General features: G+C 38.8%; 1 protein-coding gene across 2 annotated transcripts in view; it reads left to right on the top strand.

The window, feature by feature from the left end:
* Positions 1 to 22,031, top strand: part of NCOA7 (nuclear receptor coactivator 7) — a 163,818-nt gene that overhangs the window by 49,423 nt on the left and 92,364 nt on the right. For both annotated transcript variants that reach the window (XM_021712906.1, XM_008059099.2), the window contains exon 3: positions 14,553 to 14,773. In XM_021712906.1, the coding sequence (XP_021568581.1) occupies positions 14,553 to 14,773 (221 nt within the window). The remainder of the gene's footprint in view (positions 1 to 14,552; positions 14,774 to 22,031) is intronic.

Here is a 22,031-nt window from a genome sequence, read left to right as displayed (position 1 = left end):
TTTTTGATTTATTGTAGAGATGAGGTCTCGCCAAGTTGCGCAGGTGGGTCCCGAACCCGCGGGCTCAGGCAGTCCACTCACCACAGCCTCCCAAAGGCGCAGGATTACAGGCTGAGCCACCGAGCCCGGCTGAGCTTTTTTTTTTTTATCATAATGCCTGCAAAAACATTTGGTAGCTAAGATTGTTGAGAAATGATTAAAAAAAAACTTTAAAAATAAGTTGTACTTTAATACACTGTGGAAGAGTATTAAAAGAAATATGTGGGTGACTTTTTTTTTAATAAAACAAATGTTTGGGTTTAACCATGAAAAGCTCTTATGAAACACTTATCTGTGTGTCTGAAATCATCACTAGAGAAAACTAAAATGACTTAATGTAAAAAAATTCTTTTAAAATACATGTGGACATAGTATAGTTAATCCTTTGTTCATATAAAAATATTCTTTAAGAAATCTCATAAAGAATAACTGGAGATTATTGTTCTTCAAAAAATCAATCTCCATATGATTTAGATGTTTTTATTTACTCAGTTGTTTATGTTCATGGACATTTAGGGCTGGAAAATACCTTGAAAACTACCTAAGCTAACTTCTTGGTAGAGATGAGTTACTGAGGTCTTAGAAGGAGGTTAGTATTTAACCAGGGTCACCAGACTCTCAGCTGCTACAAGCCACAGGCAAAGGTTCTCTCAACAGAGTTGTATTTTCATCTCAGTTTTCAGCAGACAATTTCCATTTCAAGCTTGTCTGTTTCTTGTAAGACCTCACTGAAGCCTCATTAACCTAAAAGGAAGAAGCCAAGGCAAAATTAATAGAAGTAGAGAGTTTATTTGGGCCAAGCTTGAGGATTGCAACCCGGGAGCATAGATTCAAGTTGCCCTGATTTTCATTCCAGTTTTCAGCAGTTACAAGTGAATTTTTAAAGGCAAAAAAAGAGGGGCAGGGGCTGATACCAAGTTGTTTGTCAGGAATTCTCATTGGTTTATGGAAATAACATTGCTTGAGTGATGGGCTATACATGGTTACGTTATAGGGTGTGAGTTATAGAGTCTGCAGCATTTTTAGGTTAATTTATAGCTACTGGTGGCAATTGCATAGCAAGCCATTTCTTGACATGAATACATAGCTCAGGGAGGAAGTAGGACGTGATTGCAGTCTCAGTGTTTCTCAGACCTGATAATTTAAAAGGACTCACATTTCTCAGATAAAAAGAGAAGTGGGTATTTTCATTTTCCAAACTAACAGAAGTAGACAACTTATTCCAGAATCTTTCAGATTCCCTAAAGTTTTCCAGTAATGCAGCCTTAGCAGACGTGTGATCTAGTCTTAAGCTGCAACAGCCCTCCATTTTCCATTTTATTGTCAATGGTAAAGACCGCTAGACTCCCAGCTCCCATCCAACCCCCGCCCAGCCAATCCACATTTTGGTGTTATTCACTTGGTGCAACCTTCTTTTGCAAGTTTCCATCATAGTCAGGACCTTCTTTCCCTTTCTGGGGTCAAGTAACAGAAAACAGAACAAACCAGCCTAAAAGAAAAAGGAATTTGGAGATTACTGGTCCACATAAGTTAGAAGTCCCAAGTTAGATTTGGCTTCAGGAGTGCCTGGATCTGGGCCTCAGATAATGCCATCCTGACTCCATTTGTCTATATCTAAACCTTTCTGTTCTTTTAGCTTCCTTTTTCAGGCTTTGCTTGACAAATACCGCTAACCCAGGATCTCCCTTGGTCAACAGCAGGCAAAGCAAGTGTTTGCCAGTAGGTCACTCAGGTTCTGAGACTCACTCCTATTGGACCAGCTTAGAGCAGGTGCTGGCTTTTGGAGTATGCTGCACTGGGGAGGTGGAGACTCAGTGATTTACCTGGACAGGCTTGCATTAAGTATTTCCTTCCTGGAGCTAGGGTAAGCCATACCTAGATGTGGTATTAGAGGCAAGGGTATATTCATTGAAAATTGAACCTTGATGCCAAAACAAGGAGGAATAGATTTTAGGGAGACAACAGAAATTTAATAGTCATCTGTAGAGTGTCAGGCACTGTGCCAGGTTCTGGAGTTAGAGCTTTTGAAAAGTAGAGTGAGACATGTTGGGTCTCTATGAGTTTCTAGGCACTGGAGTGTTTTGAAAGAGACTGTATTTTTGTTGTTGTTGTTTATTTTTTTTGAGTTGGAGTCTCACTCTGTCACCCAGACTGGAGTGCAGTGGCCGCTCCCGGCCACCGCAGCCTCGACCTGCTGGACTCCAGCGATCCTTCCACCTCGGCCTTCCAAGTAGCCGGAATTACAGGCATGCGCTACCATGCCCAGCTGATTTTTTTATTTATTGTAGAGATGAGGTCTTGCTGCCCAGGCAGGTCTCGAACCCTAAATGTAGTCGTTAATACCACTGTTGAATGGATGATTTGATGAGATGACCTTTAAGAACATTCCAGAGATTCTATGATTTATGCTTCTTGAAAAACAAAATGGAAAATATAATATCTTTGTTAGTTTAGGTAATTATATTTTCACTTTAAACTGTTTTAAAATTTTTAATACCCTGACAAGCCTTATGTAAAACTGAAAAAAACTCAATTCATTGTTTAATACCACAATTCTTCTAAAACAATATCTAGATATAGAAGAATGAATACATTGATAAAGAATACTTTTTAAAAAAATGTATAGCTGTCATACTCAGAATAGTTGATAAATGCTGAATTTTAGTTTTGGCTTATGGCATTGTTAAATTGTGAATTGTGAGTAAGTTGAATATTAAACCCCTCTTTTTGAGGGATGCTTGCCTGAAGGTGATTGAAGATTCTTTGACCTAATCCACACAAACAGCAATGAAACTTTCCTGTATTTGACTTTCATTTGAACTGATATACTCTCTTCAGAGTCTCAGTAATAGTTAAAAACATATTTATTTACCCCCATCTGATGAAATGTTGTTATCATTCCATTTTGGTTTTCTTCAAAGCCTTCTTTAATCTTAGCTAAAATAAAGTCCAGCTGAGTTTTCTTATGGCTTAATGCAGAAGCATGGAAATCCACAGGAAATTTGGATGACTATTATTCCAACATTACAAATATTTAGAAGAGTTTTGTAATGTGTATTAAAATTAAAAGGAATATCTGAGAGCAGAACATTTAAAACTATATAAACAAGTACAAATCTATGAGAAATTACCTTGCCTTTTATTAATAAGTATTTTTAAAAATCAAAAAGAAGGTGTAATAAAATTGAAGCAAAAGTTTATTGGTAAAGACAGGGGAGGGTGGTTGATTTCTAAGTTAATGTAATGTAATCAGGTTGGTTTTACCTATGTGTGCCATATGACATATTAGGTATGAAGAAGAGTTAATGATGGGAAATTCTAATTCTCTTTATTTGGAGAAAGTGTGTGATAGGTGGGGAATTTTTAGGTGTTGGGGTAGTTGTCCCCTCCCAAACACCTTATATTATTCTTTTACTTAGTAGATTGAAGTTGGGTAAACTTTGATTTCTCTCCTTTTAAGTGTGTAGAGTAATTGACTTGACTTGAGATATTGGTTCCTTTTTACTCTCTGTGACATGGTTAGGTTTATGATTGTATCAGTTCATGAAGTTAGAGATAGATGGCTTATAATTAGCTCATTTTGTCTTTCCAGGACTGAAGTTTGTTCATTTTCTTGTTTATTCATTAATTCTCAGGCACCTTAGGAAAGTGACACGTATGTAACCTACATATAACCAGCCTTAATTGGGTTCAGTTCCAGCTTTGACACACTCAAAGACATAAGTGTGCAAAAATTTCAAGTTCAGCCAAATATTCTTGTAAGGGTTAATTCTAAGCCAAATATGAGTGACCAGGCCTGGGACATACGCCGAGAGGTCTTGAGAACATGTGTCTGGGATGGTTGAATTGCACTTTGGTTATATGCATTTTAGGTAAGCAGAAGTTAAAAAAAAAATACATAAATACATGTGAGATTTATATGTATTGGCCCAGAAAGGTGTAGCATCTCCGAGCAGGATCTTGCAGGTTAAGAGTAAATTCAAAGATTTCCCGACTGACAATGTGTAGCTATATCTAAAAATATTTGGGAAATCAATAGGGGAGATGTACTGAAATAAGTTTCTTGATACATCGATGGAGATTCATGGGTGACAGACTTCAGAGAGAACAGGTGTCTTATAAAGTACCCTGAATCTGCAAGCCCCCAAGAGAAGATTTTGCAGAGTTGTAAGTACTTTGATTTCCTTTTTATCTGTTGTGTTATGTTATGCTAGAGTCAGACTGGAAGACTAAGACTGTCTTGTGATTGGATAGTCATCGCACTGGAGGTGGGCCCTCAGAAATAAAAAAGCAAGACCAACATTTTTCTTTAAAAATCTGTTTTGGTATGAGTTATTGTCCAGATATAGACTGTTTCTTTCTATACCTGGCTTCTTTCTGCCCCCTTCCTCAGGCATCAGGCTCTGACCAAAGCTGGTCTCTGTAGGATGTACATTCCAGGAATGAGTCATAGGATGTGGGCAATCGAGCAAAGCTGAAAACAATGTAGGTGTCACTCTTGTAAACACCATATAGTAATTTGAATAATTAACTTGCTTATTGAATAATTAGAAAACTGTTTGCTGTACTGTCCCAAGGTGTAGATTCTTCACTGACCTGCTGCCAGTGGGCGCCTCCTGTAAGTTTTAATAAGTCCATGATTCTCCCTTCTGGACCTGTGGGTGACTTCTTTGGATAGGTAAACATTACGCGCGAGCCTTCTCAGATTTGGGGTTACCACGTTACATTTGGGTTCACCCTCACGCACAAATGAACTGTACATTCTCAGAGTTTGCACTGATTTCAGATAGGAAATATTTCAAAGTAGGTACTTCCAGTCTCCCAACCCCTGAATTATGTTTGTAAGCAATGTCATTTCCCAAGGAAGAGCCAGCATATATCAATTGGAAAAAAAGACCTCTAAGATGTTGAATGGACATGTTGGGTGGAAACCAACTAAATTGAGAGCATCCGCCAAAATAATTTTTTGAAATTTTGTGCCTGATATTGGATTATTCTTTTTGAAAGGACCTATAATGACAGGGTAAGTGATGAGGCTGCTTTCTAGTTTATGATATTGCAAGCATATTATCATACAAGGATAACTGTATGTGCATCTAAAAGTGTCCAAAAACAATTTAAAATGAATAGATTGATTGATTGATTGATTGATTGATTGATTGAGTTGGAATCTCACTCCATCGCCCAGGCTGGAGAGCAGCGGCATGCTCACGGCCACCCCAGCCTCGACCTGCTGGGCTCTGGCAATCCTTCCACCTCTGCCTTCCAAGTGGCTGGAACTACATGCGTGAGCCACCATGCCCGGCTAACTTTTGATTTATTGTAGAGATGAGGTCTTACCATGTAGCCCAGGCTGGTCTCAAACCACTGGGCTCAGGCAATCCTCTTGTTTCTGCTTCCCAAAGTGCTGGGTTTACAGGCGTGAGCCACTGCACCCGGCTGAATATGTTTTGTTGTGTTTTGTTTTGTTTTTGAGTTGGAGTCTCACTCTGTCGCCCAGACTGGAGTGCAGTGGCCACTCCCGGCCACCACAGCCTCGACCTGCTGCGCGCTACCACGCCCGGCTAATTTTTGATTTATTGTAGAGATGAGGTCTTGCCAAGTTGCCCAGGCAGGTCTCGAACCTGCAGGCTCAGGCAATCCACTCACTTCAGCCTCCCAAAGGCGCGGGATTACAGGCTGAGCCACCGAGCCTGGCTTTGAATATGTTTTTTAAAGTTGGGAGGGGGGGAGAAGTTAAGCGAGACTGTGTTCTAGTTTCATGCCACGCATAGTTTTCTGTCAGCAGGCCATTTCTGCTGTTGATAAACTTTATGTTTTACTTACTAGGCTTTCAGAAGAGCATTAATTTAAATACCAAACTCATTATTTTCAAGATTGTATTTATTTATTTTTTTAACCTTTATTTTCCCCTGTGTTTCTACAGTTTAAGTAGTTAACAAGAAGTTGGGTTAAAATTAGAGAACAAAGTTCTTGACATTATTGTATCTCGAATTGAGATTCTTCAATCTAGCTATGCTTTGATTGACTATTTAATTAAAGTGACTTCATGAAAACAATTTTTTTTTCTGTTTCTCCAAAATTGTCACTGAAATATATTGCTGTTATAATAAAATATATGAGTAACTAAAATATGTACTAATGTTGTTTTTTTATAAAAATTCATTGGGAAGTCAGAGCATACAATTTAATTTGAGTAAACAAACATTTCTAAAAAAATAACTGACCAAAAAAAAAAAAAATTTCTGGGCATACTAAGGAACGCAAGTGAAATAAAAGTATTTTGGAAGACTTCCTTGGCTTTGTAAGGGATCATAAACAGTGAATAACTGGTTTTAGTGCAGATTGAAGTAATTAGATATGAAAATGAAATTTAACTCTTAAGAGTTCCTGCCTGCTAAGATTTTTCCTTCTGTTACCCTTACCTCCAAAAGGCTATTTCAGAGTCATTGAACATAAAATGAATGTTTGTGTCTAGAATATTGTCATTGTAGCTTGAGATTTCAGGACAATCCTGAATCAATTTTTTGGTTTTCCTTCAGAGATCTGTGTATTACTAGTCACTGCCAGCAGTGAACTTTTTCAGGTAGCACAGACAATACTTTGAATGGGCATAGCAATGATTTGGACATAGAAACGAAGACCCTACAGTGCTATGATGATCAGTTTACAATTATTTTGTCACATAAATGCTAAATTAACCAGAGTAGCAGACTGAATAATGACCGCCAAAGATATCCAGGTTTTAATCCCTGAGACTGTCACCTTTTGTGGCAAAAGGGATCTTGTGGTGATGAGTAAATTAAGGCCCTTGAGACTGAGAGGTTATCTTGGATTATTTGGGTGGGCCCTGTGTACAATCATGGGTGTCCATAGAAGAGAGAGGCAGACCGAGACTTCACTGCAGAGAAGAAGCAGTATGCTGTGTAGCTGTCTTTGAAGAGGAAGGAAGGGGCTCTGGGGAAGCTCTCTCTGGAAGCTGGAAAAGACAAAGGAAAGCGCTCTGGGTACAGATGGCCCTGTGGATACCTTGGTGTCAGCCTGGTGAAACTGATTTCTGACTCCTGACCTGCAGAACTGTAAGAGAATGTACGTGTGTTGTTTTAAGTCAAAAGTTTCTGGTAATTTGTTGACAGCAGCCATAGGGAATGAACTAACATTTATTTCTTTTAACTATATTAAGTTAAATAAGCTACATGCACAATACCTTTGTAAAGCAAAAAGGAATAAACAATTTCTTCATGCTTTGTTACTTCTTAACATTTCTACTCGCAGATTTTGATGAACTTATATCTTGCTGTGTTTATCAGCTTATTCTTGGTTGATAAACCGTAAAATCCCTAATATTTAAATATATTTACAGGACTTTATTGATGACTCTTAGCACAATATTATTATCTCTTATTATCTGGAGCAAGTTCCCTTTTCTGGTTCCCTTCCTCAGTTTATAGCTGAGATATATTTTACCACTGTCTGTACCATCGATTTCCCTATAACTTTTTCAGGCTGTGACTCAGCATCCTGACATTTAGAAAAGGGAACCAGACTCCCACATGGGACAACCTATATATTCAACAAAAGTCTGTTCTGTTTCATAAATACATGGCAGACGTTCTACACAGCATGCATCCATTTTGCATCAAGATGTGTCACTGCAGTCCTGGTACTGGGGAGTGCTTGTGCGGTTCTTTGAAGGGTCCTGTATGAACCTACCCCAAGGCTTCTCAGAAAGGGTAAAAATTTGTCTTCAGCCATTTCTGGTACCTGTGCTTTGGTTACCAGAGTCCCCCTAAGATCTGCTGACCCTCACCGCTGTTTGAATAGCATAAGGAATCCAAGAAAGGGGAAATTGAATTTTTGTGGTTTTTCTGATTGGCATTCTGTTTATCAGTTTTTATTAAAATATGATTGTTCTTGAGACCAAGGGAAATTTCATTATGTGTGTGTATACCCTTATGATGATAAATCGCTAGTTATTGAACTCAAAGCCAATTGATGTCTTTTTCTAATATATTGCTTCTTTGAAACCATAGTATTTTCATTTTAAATGATGAATTTCAGTTTCAACAGTGGGAGAAATCTCTTCACAATTAGAAAAAGTTGAAAAAAATGCATATCTCAAGGAGTGACACTAGAATCAGTTTCATCTATAGATTTTTGCAGTGATTACTCCTGAAATTTGTGTTTTTATTTGTCCATAATTCCAAGAAAGAATTTTCACCAAGTGAGTTGTTTTAACTATTTTTCTCCCTCTGCCTTTAAGTTATATTTTCTTGGGCTTAGGCTGTGTCACAAATAGGGATTTGCAATAGTAACTGAAGACTATGAAATCATAAGATGAAATGGAATACAAGAAGTAATATTCTTCTAGAAATAATAAAAACTTTGGGCTGGGTGTGGGTGCTCATGCCTGTAATCCCAGCACTTTGGGAGGTGGAGACAAGAGGATTGCCTGAGTCCAGGGGTTCAAGATTAGCCTGGGAAACTTGGGGAAGCTTCCTCTCTACAGTAAATCAAAAAATTAGCCAGAGGTGGTGGTGCACGCCTGTGATCCCAGCTATTTTTTTTTAATCACCTGAACCCAGAAGGTCAAGACTGTAGTAGCTGTGAGTGTGCCACTGAACTCTAGCCTGCGTAACAGAATGAGGCTCCAACAATAAATAAATACATAAACAAACAAACCAACAAACACACAAACTTTGTAGTGGTGACTAAGTTCATAGTAAAGTTAAATAAAACTAACATTTTTGTACAGTGAGAAAAAGAACATGAACATATATTAATATCTGCAATGTGTTCCATTCCTTGTTTGTTGTATTATATACTTTGTGCTTTATGTGTTTTCTCATCTACAAGGACAATGAAACTGAGGTTTAGCTTTGGTAACTTGCTCAAGGATGGGCACCGGAGGAACAAAAGATGATTCAGACCCAAGTGCTTCTGCCTAAAGGCTGAGGTTGTTTCATCTAGTATTGTTTCCTTGAGTCTGTAGGTGGCAAAAGTCAGAATTAGACAACAGTTGACTCTGAAGGTCAGAACAGCACAATGACGAGGATGCAGCCAGAACAGCCAAGCACAAGAACCAAGAGAAAGTCCCTTGAGGGAGATAGATCTGCTCTGTCTGATTTAAAAAAAAAAATGATGTGGAGTTGCAGTCCAGGAATTCACCGCAAACTGGACTCAAAACAAAAAATAAACCACTAAACAAGATTTAGCAAAATGTTGCTGTATCTGCAGATACTTATGTTGTTTATTGGGCTTATAGTTACAAAAGTAATATAGGCTTGCTGTACAAAAATTCAACAATACCAACTTATATGCATGTAGAGTAAAATAACTTATTCTCTCCCTCTCTCATTAGCCAACAACTTTCTCATGCATCCACCAAAACTATATACATGTAGGTCTATAGTTGTACTGTTGTTGGTTTGGGGGAGTTCTGCTTTGTTTTATTTTGTTTTCCAGAAAAGTGAAGTCATACTACAATGCTATTTTATAACTTTTTATCATGAAATAATGTTATCACTGCATATTTTATTTTGTTGCTCAATTTTCCTACTGAGGCAATTTTAAGGAAAAATTTTGTGTTAAAGAAGACTATATATTGTCCTTGTGGTTGGTCAATTTTGACATTTTCTACTTTTCTTCCTAGAGCTATTGCCCCAAGTTATAGAGCAGTGTTTTTTGTTGTCGTTGGTTTGACTTTGGTGCCTTTTTTGTTTTGTTTTTGATATGCATATGGATGGTGTGTTCTGTCTGTCTTGACCTTTGGACTTTCACAGGGCTGAAAGTTCTGCAGTGGAAGGAAAAGGTAATCAGACACGAGAGTTAGAGACAACACAGGGAAATACAAGACTCTTGGGAAGGTTTGGTTTGGATATTTTTTTAAATGTTTTTTATATTCAAAAACCAAAACATTTTTAGCACAATTCCTAATCTCCTCAGCCACGGGCAAACTGTTAGAGCCAGATAGGACCTTGACAATCATGTTAACCTCTTGCTTTTGTTTGCTTAGAAGTCCCAGGGGGTTTATCATATTTCCACAGCAAGTTCATAGACCTGATTATAGAGAGAGCCAAGCCCAGAACTCAAATCTGGGCTCAAAACTTTCTGTGAATGCACTCTCCATGGAAGCCCACGAGATTGTTGGGCCTCCAAATCGTCTACAGAATTTCCTAAGTCCAGTGGATCTTATCTTAATGTGAAGTTATACACATATGCCACAGAACGCATTTAAAGGGGCTCCTGGGTGGCCCTGGGGCGACTGGCTGTAACCTAGGTGTGTGAATTCCTGCTCCACAACTAAACTGTGCCAAGTGGCCTTGGGGACACAGCCTTCGTTTTCCTCAGCCTTTCTTTATCTGTAAAATGGAGGTAAAATCGCCTGCCTCGTGGGGCTTTTGTGAGGAAGGGCTAATATTTGTGAAGTATGTCTCATGGTGCCTGGTTTTCTCATCAGCTCCGTAGCCTGTCAGAAGAAAGTGCTTTCAAGCTTGTCATGTTTTGAAACAGTAAAATTAAGTTTTAAAGATATGACCATGTGTTAAATTATTCTCATGGTAGGAAAGGGACTTCAAAGATGAAATGCTTAAACATTTTGTGAATACCTGTTTGTACATGGTACACAATTCCAAAGGTACAAAACAACGCAGTGAAAAGTAATGTTTCTTAATCTCCTTTCCCTCACCCCCACCTAATGACTTTCTTTTTCTGGAGACTAAACTCTTATCAATGTTTTGTGTACGCTTGGAAACATATTCTATGTATGTTCTCAATTCGTTTTCAATATTGTTACTATCTCAACCCTTCCCTCTAGTCCTTTGCAATTAGTGCTAACAATAGCTGTAGATCAGTACGGCCCACAATAGGACATGAGTCTTGAAGTGTGTGTCTTACAACTGAAGAACTGAATTTTACGTTTTTATTTAATTATCATTGTCAGTTGGCTGGTGGCTACCGTATTGGACAGTGCCATGCTAGATACTTGTATCTATGGTACTTCTTTTTTTTGAATTGGAGTCTAACCCTTGTTGCCCAGGCTGGAGTGCAATGGCATGTTCATGGCCACTGCAGCTTTGACCTGCTTGGCTTAGGCGATCCTTCTGCCTCAGCCTTCCAAGTAGCTGGAACTACAGATGCACACCACCACACCCAGCTAGTTTTTGTGATTTATTGTAGAGATGTTCTCACCAAGTTGCCCAGCCTGATCTCAAACCCCTGGGGCTCAGGCAATTCTCTCGCCTTGGCCTCCCAAAGTGCTGGGAATATAGGCGGAGCCACCACACCCCGCCCGGTACTTTTATTGAAACACATGGATCCCAAATCGTAAAATTAAGCAGAGTCATATAAAACCACAATTTAACATAAAGAAGTCTGCCGTTTAATACATTTTAAATTATATGTGGCTAATTATTTTCTTTTCAAATCAAGTACCTAAATAAGGAGATGGATTTTTTTTTTAAACATGCTGCTAATCAGAGAAAGCTGTGAAATGGCATGTTTGTAGGAGAGCAGATCTCAGCCAAATGAGAACACAGGCTCACTTATGCATTCATTCACTCAAGAAATACTTGTGGAATACCTCATGTGAGCCATACATAGGCACTGGGAGTTGGGGTTGTTTTTTTTTTTTTGTATTTAGAAAGAAAAGACCCTGCCCTCATGAAGCTTTCGCTTCTAAGTACCTAAGTACCAATGAACACGTCATTTGGTGCCTTTTTGTGGATGTCTGCAGGCAAGATAAGGGACTTCTGCAGATTCTGAAAGGAACTTGCCCAAGGCCTTGTCTTTGATTAGTGCCAGTGCCCCGAACTCATTTTCTCTAGTAAAGGATAAAGCTTCAGAAAAAAACCAATTTTCATTCAGCTACAGAAAATGACTCTTCCACAGAATCACCTTATTTTCTTAGCAGTAATATCACCATATTCACTTCTTCAGTCTATCCAGGGGCTGGGACAGTAGTGGAGAAAATATTATATGTGTGTTCTACAAGTGCTTACACCAACTTAATGTAAAAAAGGCCAAGAGATTCCAGAACTTAAAAGCTCTGTAATATTCCAGTGTGAGAAGATAGAGATAAGAAGCTGGAATCATGGCATTGAGCTTCCCGGTTTGGGCTTCTGCCCTCAGGAAGGTGTGAATGGTGTCATTTCCCTTTTCTTCTGGCTTTCACATTCTCTCTCTCTAATGTGGTGACTTCTTAGAGTTAGCATTGCATTTTTAAATTCTTTCAATAGCTTTAGGGGTATGAAGGGTTCCTGGTCACATGGTTGCTTTGCATGGTGGTGAAGAAATCTGGGTTTTTGGTGTACTCCTCACCCTCATGAGTGCATGTTGTACCTGATAGGTAATTTTTCCATCCCTCCCGCCTTCTCATCCTCTTCCTTCTGAGTCTCCAAGTTCCTTTATGGCATTGCATCGGACTTAAGTCTTATTTTTTTAACTGTTCTACATTTTCTAGCTTGAATTATTACATAACAAAGCAGGAAAAAATAAACAATATTATAAAAAGTAGCCCAGGCAGCAAGATGTTGAAAGCCTGACATGGTAAAGAGAAGGTGAATGAGAGAGGGAAAGATTTAGGAGATAGAATTAACTGGGCTTGGTTACAATAGTGGGAAGGGGTTCGATTTAAAACACTTGTTTTATGTCATTGGGATCTATTTTAAAGAAAGACAGAAGCCAAATAAAGGTTTGGGGTTTTGTTGTTGTTTACTTGTACTTACAGCAGTAAAATGTTAAATGTATTTTGTTATTTTTCAGTCACTTAAGCCTACAATATAACTAGATATATGGGGTCATTAAAAAAGCTTAGATGAAATAAAGGGAGGTCATTTTTCTGCAAGACTTTTTTTTTTCCAGTTTACCTTAACTTAGTGATAACAAATCCCTATCGTGAGAATGTCTTACCAAGACATATTGTTGAAAATACAACAGAGCCTAAAAATAAAAGCCCTGAAAAGGAATGCCTTGAAGAGTATTAACTATAACACATTCCTCAGCTGGCAGTTATTCTTCTTTGGAAAGGGTATTAAAGATACATTTCTATGCTTGGAAGGAAGGATTTTACAGAGGGCTTTTAGAAATGCATCTGATTTCAAGTTGAAAGACCAGAATATTCCAGTTATATTGATAACCTCCAGAGAAATGAATTCTCCTGAGGACCCTAGTCAAAACAAAAGGAGTAGCTGATTGTAGAATTTCTGAAGTATTAAATTGCATTGTGTTTGCTGTTAAACAAGCTTGGGATTGTTATTTTCTAACATTTTTTCAGAAGGAGCAACTGTGTTTGGTTCCATGTGTTAACAACAGAGGTCTCTGTGGAAAAAGGGAAAAATGAATAAAACAATGTATCCCATTTTGTTATTTTCATGTGTGAAAATCCAGTTTCTAATGAGTCCCCAAACAGTGCTGTTCATGAAAGTGCTTGCCCTAGATCTGAGTGAGTTTAATTATCGTGGGGATAGTGAAATGAGGGCATTTAAATCAACATATAGTGGAAAAATTCGGAAGATTGAGAACTAGCATATCTCAGGCTGTATAGAACCAATTTTTGATATCTCTTTTCTCTGGTAGGAATCATTTTTGGAGAGGGGGCAACAAGATACTTTCTATCTAGGCACAGGAAAGGGGTCCCAATTTTAAAATATATGATTACATATGAGTAGAATGCCATATATATTAGGGGCCAAAGTGTTCTGAAAGAGTTTACATTCTTGTTCCCAAAGAGTTTACTTTCTGGTAAGGCAAAAGCAGTCTCAAAAAGCACTAGCAAATACAGACTTATAAATTATGTTGAGCTATTAGAATTCAGTGAATTGTGATAAACCATTTCTTACACATTTTTGAGTCACTAGTAAAGAATTGAACACATCGGATATGTTGACTAATGTGTCCGTCAGCTATTAGTAATTATAATGAAAATTATATCTTATCATTATGGTACTTTCTATATCAAGAAATGCAGCTCTGTCTTTAGTACTATTGTCATATGCGTAAAGAAAAGGAATTACTCGGACCTGGTCCGGTTCACATCTTGCCAAACCTTTGTACTCGGCATGTGAGACAATTATAAAAGACTTGTTTTTACAGATGTGCTTATTTGTCAGTCCAAAGGTAGCACTGAAACCAGAAACACTCTCTTTTTAACATAATCCTCCAAACATGACATTATGGTAGGGCAACTGTTCATCTTGACTTTTAAAAAAAATACTCAATATTTAATCACCTACAGAATAATCTCATTTTTCCCCAAGCCTAGAGCATTTCCAATAATTTTCTGAGATACATTATTGATGATATTAAATTGAGGAAAACGCACAGATCTTCATGTTAGAATTTGTAAATAATTAGAAGAGAAAAAAATAACAGGAAAATGCAGTGAACAATATTATAAGGAAAGTGTTTGCTCTATTAGTTGATTCCTTTTCAAAGCCCAACAGCATGAAATTAATATGATTTCTACCAGCAAATTATTTCTCCAATGTTTTTCCTCCCCCCCACCCCATGCCTAGATTGAAGAAGAAGAAACAAGCCAAACAAAATGCAGAGACAGCTTCAGCCATAACCTCAAGGACTCATGCTGGGAAGGAAGATGCTAATACAGCCATTTTAGAGCAAGACAAGTGCAATACTGCTGTGAAAGAAGAATATATTGCTGATGAGAAAAAGAAGAGAAAAAATAATCAGTTAAAGGAGATTAGGCGTACAGAACTAAAGAGATATTATAGTATTGGTGAGTATTGATGGCACTATGATAGTATTTTCATTTTAAAAATCTGTAAGAATTTTTGAGAGACTATATTTTGCTAATAATCATCATCTCATCATAGTAGCAGTTTATTGAGTAGCTACTACTTACCCTCCAGCCCTTGCTGCATATACATAATCTTGTATAAAAGGATCACAGTGAAATAATATGTGTCTTGTTCACATTTCTGTTCCCAGCGTCTAGCACAGTGCCTGCCATTGTGTTGTAGAGCTAATAAACATTTATCTAATGAAGGAGCACTTTCTCTATATGAGAATGTTTATTTTTCTTAATGTACCTGTGTGTACGTTAAGAATGTACTGACTGGGTGCCATGGCTCAAGCCTTTCATCCCAGCACTTTGGGAGGCCGAGGCGAGAGGATTGTCTGAGCTCAGGGGTTCGAGACCAGCCTGGGCAAGAGACAATATATTTGTTGGTATATTGTCTTTACAATGTATCAAAAAATTAGCCAGGCATGGTAGTGCACACCTATAGTTTCTGCTACTTGGAAGGCTGAGGCAGAAGGATCACCGGAGCCCAGCAGCTCGACGCTGGATAGCCATGAGCATGCTACTGCACTCCAGTCAAAAAAAAAAAAAAAAGAATGTATTTCCCTACATATTCATGACATATTCATAAAAACGTTGATATAAATACTTGTACTTTTTGGCATCAGCTAGGCAGTACAAAATGGAGGAGACGTGGCCTAGCATCTATCAGTTAAAAGAAAAAAACAAAAACAAAAAACACTTGGGCATTTTAGGAGTCCACAGTATTATTTCTTGGAATAGCCACTGCATCTGAAACTGTGCTAGCAGAAGTGGCATATCTGGCTTTGCTTGAATCATCCATCTCACACCTACTGTTCTATCACATCCAAGCATAGAGTAGGTTCCAAAGAGAACGCACATAAATAAAATAAATAAAGGGTACCAGGAGTCAGAACCTGAGGTGGCATACAGGTGACGGCATACTCAAGGCTGCTGGGCAAAGGGAGAGAAAACCCAGGGAGGTCTTTGTGAACATGGTGCAAATAACGGTGTAGGAAATGTGCTCTTGTGACTGCACAATGAAACTTGTTCTGGGGGGCCCTAAACTTGGTCCCAGTTCATGCAAGAGGTACAGGGAGACATACCTTGTGTCCGTGTATAATGTAACTTTCCAGCAGTGCTCACTGAAGATCAAATAGACAGCCCTGAGGTGGTAATGAGTGCTGCTCTGCTGACATGGCTCCCACAAGGCGGGTGAGCGATCTGCAGCTGCAAGCATGTGGTCTGTAGCATTACGGCAGGCTAAGACAATTGCGTATTGTACCTTCATGGGGGCTTTTCATCTCAACAGTTTCAGCATTTCATAAAAAGCTGTAACTGTCAACCTGTTGAAAGAGACTTCTGTTATTAATACACCTCCTCTTAAAATTTAAAGTATTGAGTTTTATCCAAAAGAGGAAGAAGACTAAGGAAAATTGAATCTCCTGTCTTTTTTTACTGTGTTAGGATAGCCTTTTAATGTGGTATGCTCTTTTGCAAGTTTAACAGTGAGTCTGAAACAATACCCTTCACTCTTTCTTTACCTGACTAGCTCTTACTTGACTTAACGTAATCAGCTGAGTCATCATTTCTTTCAGGAAGCCCTCCCTGCCCCTGTCCAGGTTAGACTTCCCTTCTGCGTTGTTATCATGGATGTATCTGATTCCCCATGCACAGTCTGCGGGGATTTAGACCCTTAGTATTAGCTTTGTGAAGTATTTGAAGCATTTTAGGTGCAGTGGTCTTTAAATGTGCATTGAATGAATTAATACATGGATGAATGAATGCTCATGTTTTATTTTTTCAGTTTCAAGAAAATTCTGGAAGGGTGTAGGTCAAGGGTGTAGTCTTTGGGTATAGTCATTGGGTCAGAGTTATCCTGTGATTGCATTTGGTAGCAATGACTAAAGAAATGCCTTTATAGCTTGTCATCTTCTCTCAAGAATGGCAATGATGGCAACTGGCTTGGAGACTTGAGGCATTTCCTCAGGAGACTGCGGTGCTGAGAGGATGCCTCTAGGTGGGTCATTGAACTCCAGGATTCCTTGGGCCTTTCCGACTCTTGACTGTGGAGCCACAAACTCCCAGCTGGGCAGGGTTGCTTGGTCTCACAATGGTCCCATTCCAGTGTGTGTTTTGTTCCACTAGGTGGAGCGTCAGACTCAAGATCATCCCAGGTCCAGTTCTTTGTTTTGTTGGCTCTAGTCTGGGGGGGGCGGGGGCGGGAGGAGACGAGAAAGTGAAAGAATCTTGTTGGCCTGGGAAGGATGGGACTTGATCGTATAGTCAGTGGGGAGCCGTTGTTGTTTGATAACAAATGAAATTATCTACCTTTCTTTGATGTGTATGTTTGTTTTCCGTTGAGGAGTCCCTTGATAAGGCAGGCTGGGCTGGTCTGAGGCTGGAGGTCTTAAGGGAGACTTTGCTCACAGAAACAGCAGCATTCGGGGATCAGCGTGGTATGTGTGGGAGGAAAAAAAACAGAGCCCCAAATTGAGAAAAGTAGAAAGCTAAAAAGGAGAAAGAGAAGCGTAAGACTGTGTTTGGAGGTGTTTTTTGAAGTGCCAAGTAGATATGTCTTAGAAGGGCCTAGATTTCGGGTGAGAGGCCTGCAAATTGCACTTACAGATGTGGGATGAATCCATACGTGTTAAAAAAGTAATCCAGGGAACACACAGAGCGTCAAAACAAAAAGTTTATGGACAAGAAATGGTAATGGATGTATAGTAAAAGAGAGATACATAACAATATGCCGGTAGTTATTTTCTCTAGTTATGGGAATTAAGCGAGTTTGTTTTCTTTGTTTTTTTCTTTGTGTTTTCTACATTGTGTAGTTATTTTTAATATGCATAATCAGAAAATATAGAGAATTGAAAATAGAATAAAAGCCAGGGCTTTGCCAAAAGAACAGTAGACAAATATAGAGTTCTATAAGCAATATAAAGGAAGGTTATTACTTTTTATAAGTATCTATTCCACATCTGTAACATTACCTGCCTGATCTGAAGGAGCATATTTGGGCAAAATCATGTTTTTACTTGTTGAGTGAGATTTATCTGTGTCTCACTTGTGCCATGGGCAATAACTCATTGCTGTCTCCTGACCCTTAGAAAAACACGATAGTTGAGGTGCTGATAAAGGATGTTATGGAAAGATTGAGTCACTAGAACTGCCTCATTATAACAACAGGGTACTGATTCTAAAAATGTGTCGTTTTGTTTTTGAGAGGGGAATAGAAGAACGGAAGTGGAGTGATTACGTTGAGACAGATGGCTTCAGATGATTCTAGATCCAATACCTAGTGCAGCACCTGGCACTCAGGAAGCATCAAAAAAGCTTCTAGAATAAGTGAACCCAGCCCTCTTGGGCTTGCGTTTGTATTTACTAACAGGTACCGGACTCCGTTTTCATTTATTCTGCTTATTTATGTAAGTTCTTTCTTTTTTTTTAATTTAAGGACTTTTTTTTAATTTAAGGAATTTCTTTATTGGAATTCCACCTTATCTCATCACAATGATCTGGACTTAATGGCAAAGAGAGTGAGCCCTGAGCAAAGTATTAATTACATTTTGCAACAAACAGTGATACACAAGTACTGCTTCACGTCTTTACAATAACACATTCCAAAACAAACATTTGACAGGATTATTAGAAACATGTATTTCCTCCTCTTTCTCAATTACTGGTAGCGACTTAGCTTTTTAGCTCTTGTGATAAAGTGCCTTCCTACCATTCCTACTCATGGGACTCCCTGAATTAACTATCATGTAGGGTGCAAATTTATGTTGCAGACGTGTGCTCCATTAGTTACTGAATGTGTCAACATCGTCTCCGCAGTAGAAGCTTTTATTGTAGTATCACGTGTTCTCATTTTCAGGTTCTCACTCACTACACAGTCATCATTCATTGATGAGGTTCATCTGAAACTTTTTAAAAAGTTTCATCTGGACCATTGCCTTGCTAGACTCTGGTGTGGCCAGGTGCTCTTTGAGCTATGGCTGTCGCCATGCTTCCTCCCCCACCTTGGGGAGGTGAATTTTCTCTCTCCCTTCTCTTTCTCTCTCTAATTTACTTTTGGGTTTTTGTTTTTGGTTTTTTTTTTTGAGTTGGAGTCTCACTTTTTTTGAGTTGGAGTCTCACTCTGTCACCCAGACACTCCCGGCCACTGTAGCCTCGACCTACTGGGCTCCGGCGATCCTTCGCCTCAGCCTTCCAAGTAGCTGGAACTACAGGCACACGCTACCACGCCTGGCTAATTTTTGACTTATTGTAGAGACGAGGTCTCGCCAAGTTGCCCAGGTGGGTCTCGAACTCGAAGGCTCAGGCAGTCCATTCACTTCAGCCTCCCAAAGTGCTGGGATTACAGGCTGAGCCACCGAGCCTGGCTTACTCTACTTTTTTTTTTTTTTTTTTTTTTGAGCTGGAGTCTCGCTCTCTTGCCCAGACTGAAGTGCAGTGGCCGCTCCCGGCCACCGCTGCCTCGACCTGCTGGGCTCCGGTGATCCTTCCGCTTCAGCCTTCCAAGTAGCTGGAATTACAGGCACATGCTACCACGCCCGGCTAGTTTTTTTTTGATTTATTGTAGAGATGAGGTCTCGCCAAGTTACCCAGGCGGGTCTTGAACCCGTGGGCTCAGGCAGTCCACTCACCTCAGCCTCCCAAAGGCATGGGATTACAGGCTGAGCCACCAAGCCTGGCTTAATCTACTTTTAAATAAAAATTTTTTTAGAAAGAAGTTTCATCTATTCAACTGGTATCTCACACTACTATATTCCAATAAACTTGCATTTTTTTTTAATGAGTAACTCTCCCATTTCCTGCCAGATTTAGAACTGCGTATACTTTCTACTTTTCCTACAAAGAAATTCAAATTTTGTTTTACTAGAAGTCATCATCACCGTCTCCCTCAACCATTCAATTATATCAAGCTAATACTTCAAGACCACTATTATTAAACAAACGTATTTTCCTGAAGCCTCTCTCTCCCTAAATTTGCCTGTTGGAGGCCCTTCTTAGAATTTTTTCGTTGACCAATGAATAATTGGGATTCAAAGCTACACCTAAGTTTCCTGTAGGGAAATTTACACCCTATACATGTGATGAGTGTGGGGAAGCTTTCTTCTCGGGCAGAACTCTTATAAGCCATAAAAGAGTTCGCCTTGGGGAGAAACCCTTCAAGTGTGTTGAGTGTGGAAAATCTTTCAGTTGCAGCTCACGCCTTTCTCAGTACAAGGGGATCCACACAAGGGAGAAGCCCTACGTATGGGTTTGGCATGGGAGGACCTTCAGGAACACTTCAGGCCTCACAGTACACAGAAGGGTCCACACAGGAGAAATCTTATGCATACGAGGAGTGTGGGAAGGCGTACATCTCACACTCAAGTCTTATCAACCATAAAGCATCCACCATGGGAAGCAACCCTATAGTTGTGAGTGTGGCAAATCCCTCAATTATAGGTCAGTCTTTGACCAGCACAAAAGAATCCACACTGGAAGGCAGCCATACCGATGTAGTGAGTGTGGTAAGGCTTTTGCTATCAGGTCAAACCACGAAGCAGAGACGAACCCACATTGGAGAGGAATCTTTAAGTGTGACACATGTGGGAAGTAATGGTGGTGCCTCCCCCATGAGAACCTTTGAGAGAGTGCTCCGAATGGGACCAGGATAAGGAGGCCCCTGTAGCAGGTGGAGGGTGTCAAGTCTCAGACTCTCAGTGGAAGAAGAACCTTATGAATATGAGAATATTTGAGGTCCTTATCCATGGCTTATAATTTATATGGTATAGGTACAGCCGTTCTAGAGGATTACAAGTACAGTCACCTTTTCGATGTGATTTTCAGTCATAGGCAGCCAGGAAGACTCCATTGTCATGTCGTTTAGCCCTTGTAGACTATAGAATAGTTCATGCTGGGGATCTAACCTATTCAAGTGATGGAAAGTGAGAAAAATAAGCAAACATTTCTAGACGTAAAAGGAAACACACAAATGAGAAAAGGACTACAAAGACAAGTCACATAGTCACCTTCAGAAGGCCCATGTTGGGTAAATTCTGTAAGCTCCTAAGAAATTGTTTGGTCTTTGAAATGTATCTTCAAGAATGTTTCAGAATTAGCCATTAAGTTAACTTTGTCACAAATATCTTGGAATGTTTATAAATGTATCAAAAATGTTTGGTCTATGTCACAGTATAAAATATATTAAATTGGCATGAATTATATTACAGGATAGTTTTATATTAAAAGAATACATTATTTCTTAATCTTAGAATAGTGCACGTCTTTGCTTCAGAGAACATGGAAGGAGGAATGGAAATTTTTACAAATAGCTTTTGCATTCATAAGATGGGAAAGAGATGAGGACATTTTATAAGTAAGGGAGGCAAGCCTAAGTTGGAATAAAATATATTATTTCAATCATGCAATGTTTTAATATAAAAGATTATTATCAAGAATCCTGGATAATAAAGTAGAAATTTTAAGAAAATTGTACAGAGGACTTAAATAAGAATATGGTTAGTTTTGTCATGATCACAGTCAAAGATTTATTTAAAGATAACCTCTGCAGTACAAAGAATAAATTTCACTTTCACTAAGAAATCTGTAATGTCTATATTAATTATTTCAAATCAGAGTTTTCCCTCCTGAATTCAAAAGAAACTTAAGAAAAAAAAAAAGAAATTATCTACTTTTCCTTTGCTATACTAATTATTTCTTACAAAGGCAACCCTGACACTTTTCTATACACAGATTACTTATTCTCAGAGGTTTTTTTAGACTGTATAAAGGTTTCATAGCTGACATTTGTCTTTGTTTTACATAACAAGCTCAGAAAGTCAAGGTTATGTTATTTTGATAAACTAATTTTCAAACATAAATAGGTCAAAATACAGAAGTACACTAGCATTGCTTTTCTATTCAAATTAATGTTCATCCTGATACTTCAGAGCTCAAAACATTAAATAATACAGGATTAAAGTGGACTTCTCTGGAAAGAGGGTGTCAAGAATCCAATTAATATGTTTTTAGTCAAGAGGGATGGGCTTAAGGGATTTGGGTGTAAAACAAATTAACGTTACTAAGATGGAAATATTTAGACCTGTGTTTCTTGGGACCATCGGTGAAGTCTAGTTAATGTTTTGGTGACGTACCTACATGTTGCGTAGGACAAACCTGAGTGTCCCCAGAATTCATGGAATGTGGCTGAAGAAATGAA

The sequence above is a fragment of the Carlito syrichta genome, unplaced genomic scaffold (genome assembly GCF_000164805.1).
Source record: "Carlito syrichta isolate Samal-C Ts95f unplaced genomic scaffold, Tarsius_syrichta-2.0.1 Scaffold303719, whole genome shotgun sequence".
Taxonomy (NCBI): Eukaryota; Metazoa; Chordata; class Mammalia; order Primates; family Tarsiidae; genus Carlito; species Carlito syrichta.
This window is presented reverse-complemented; position numbering and strand designations above follow the sequence as displayed.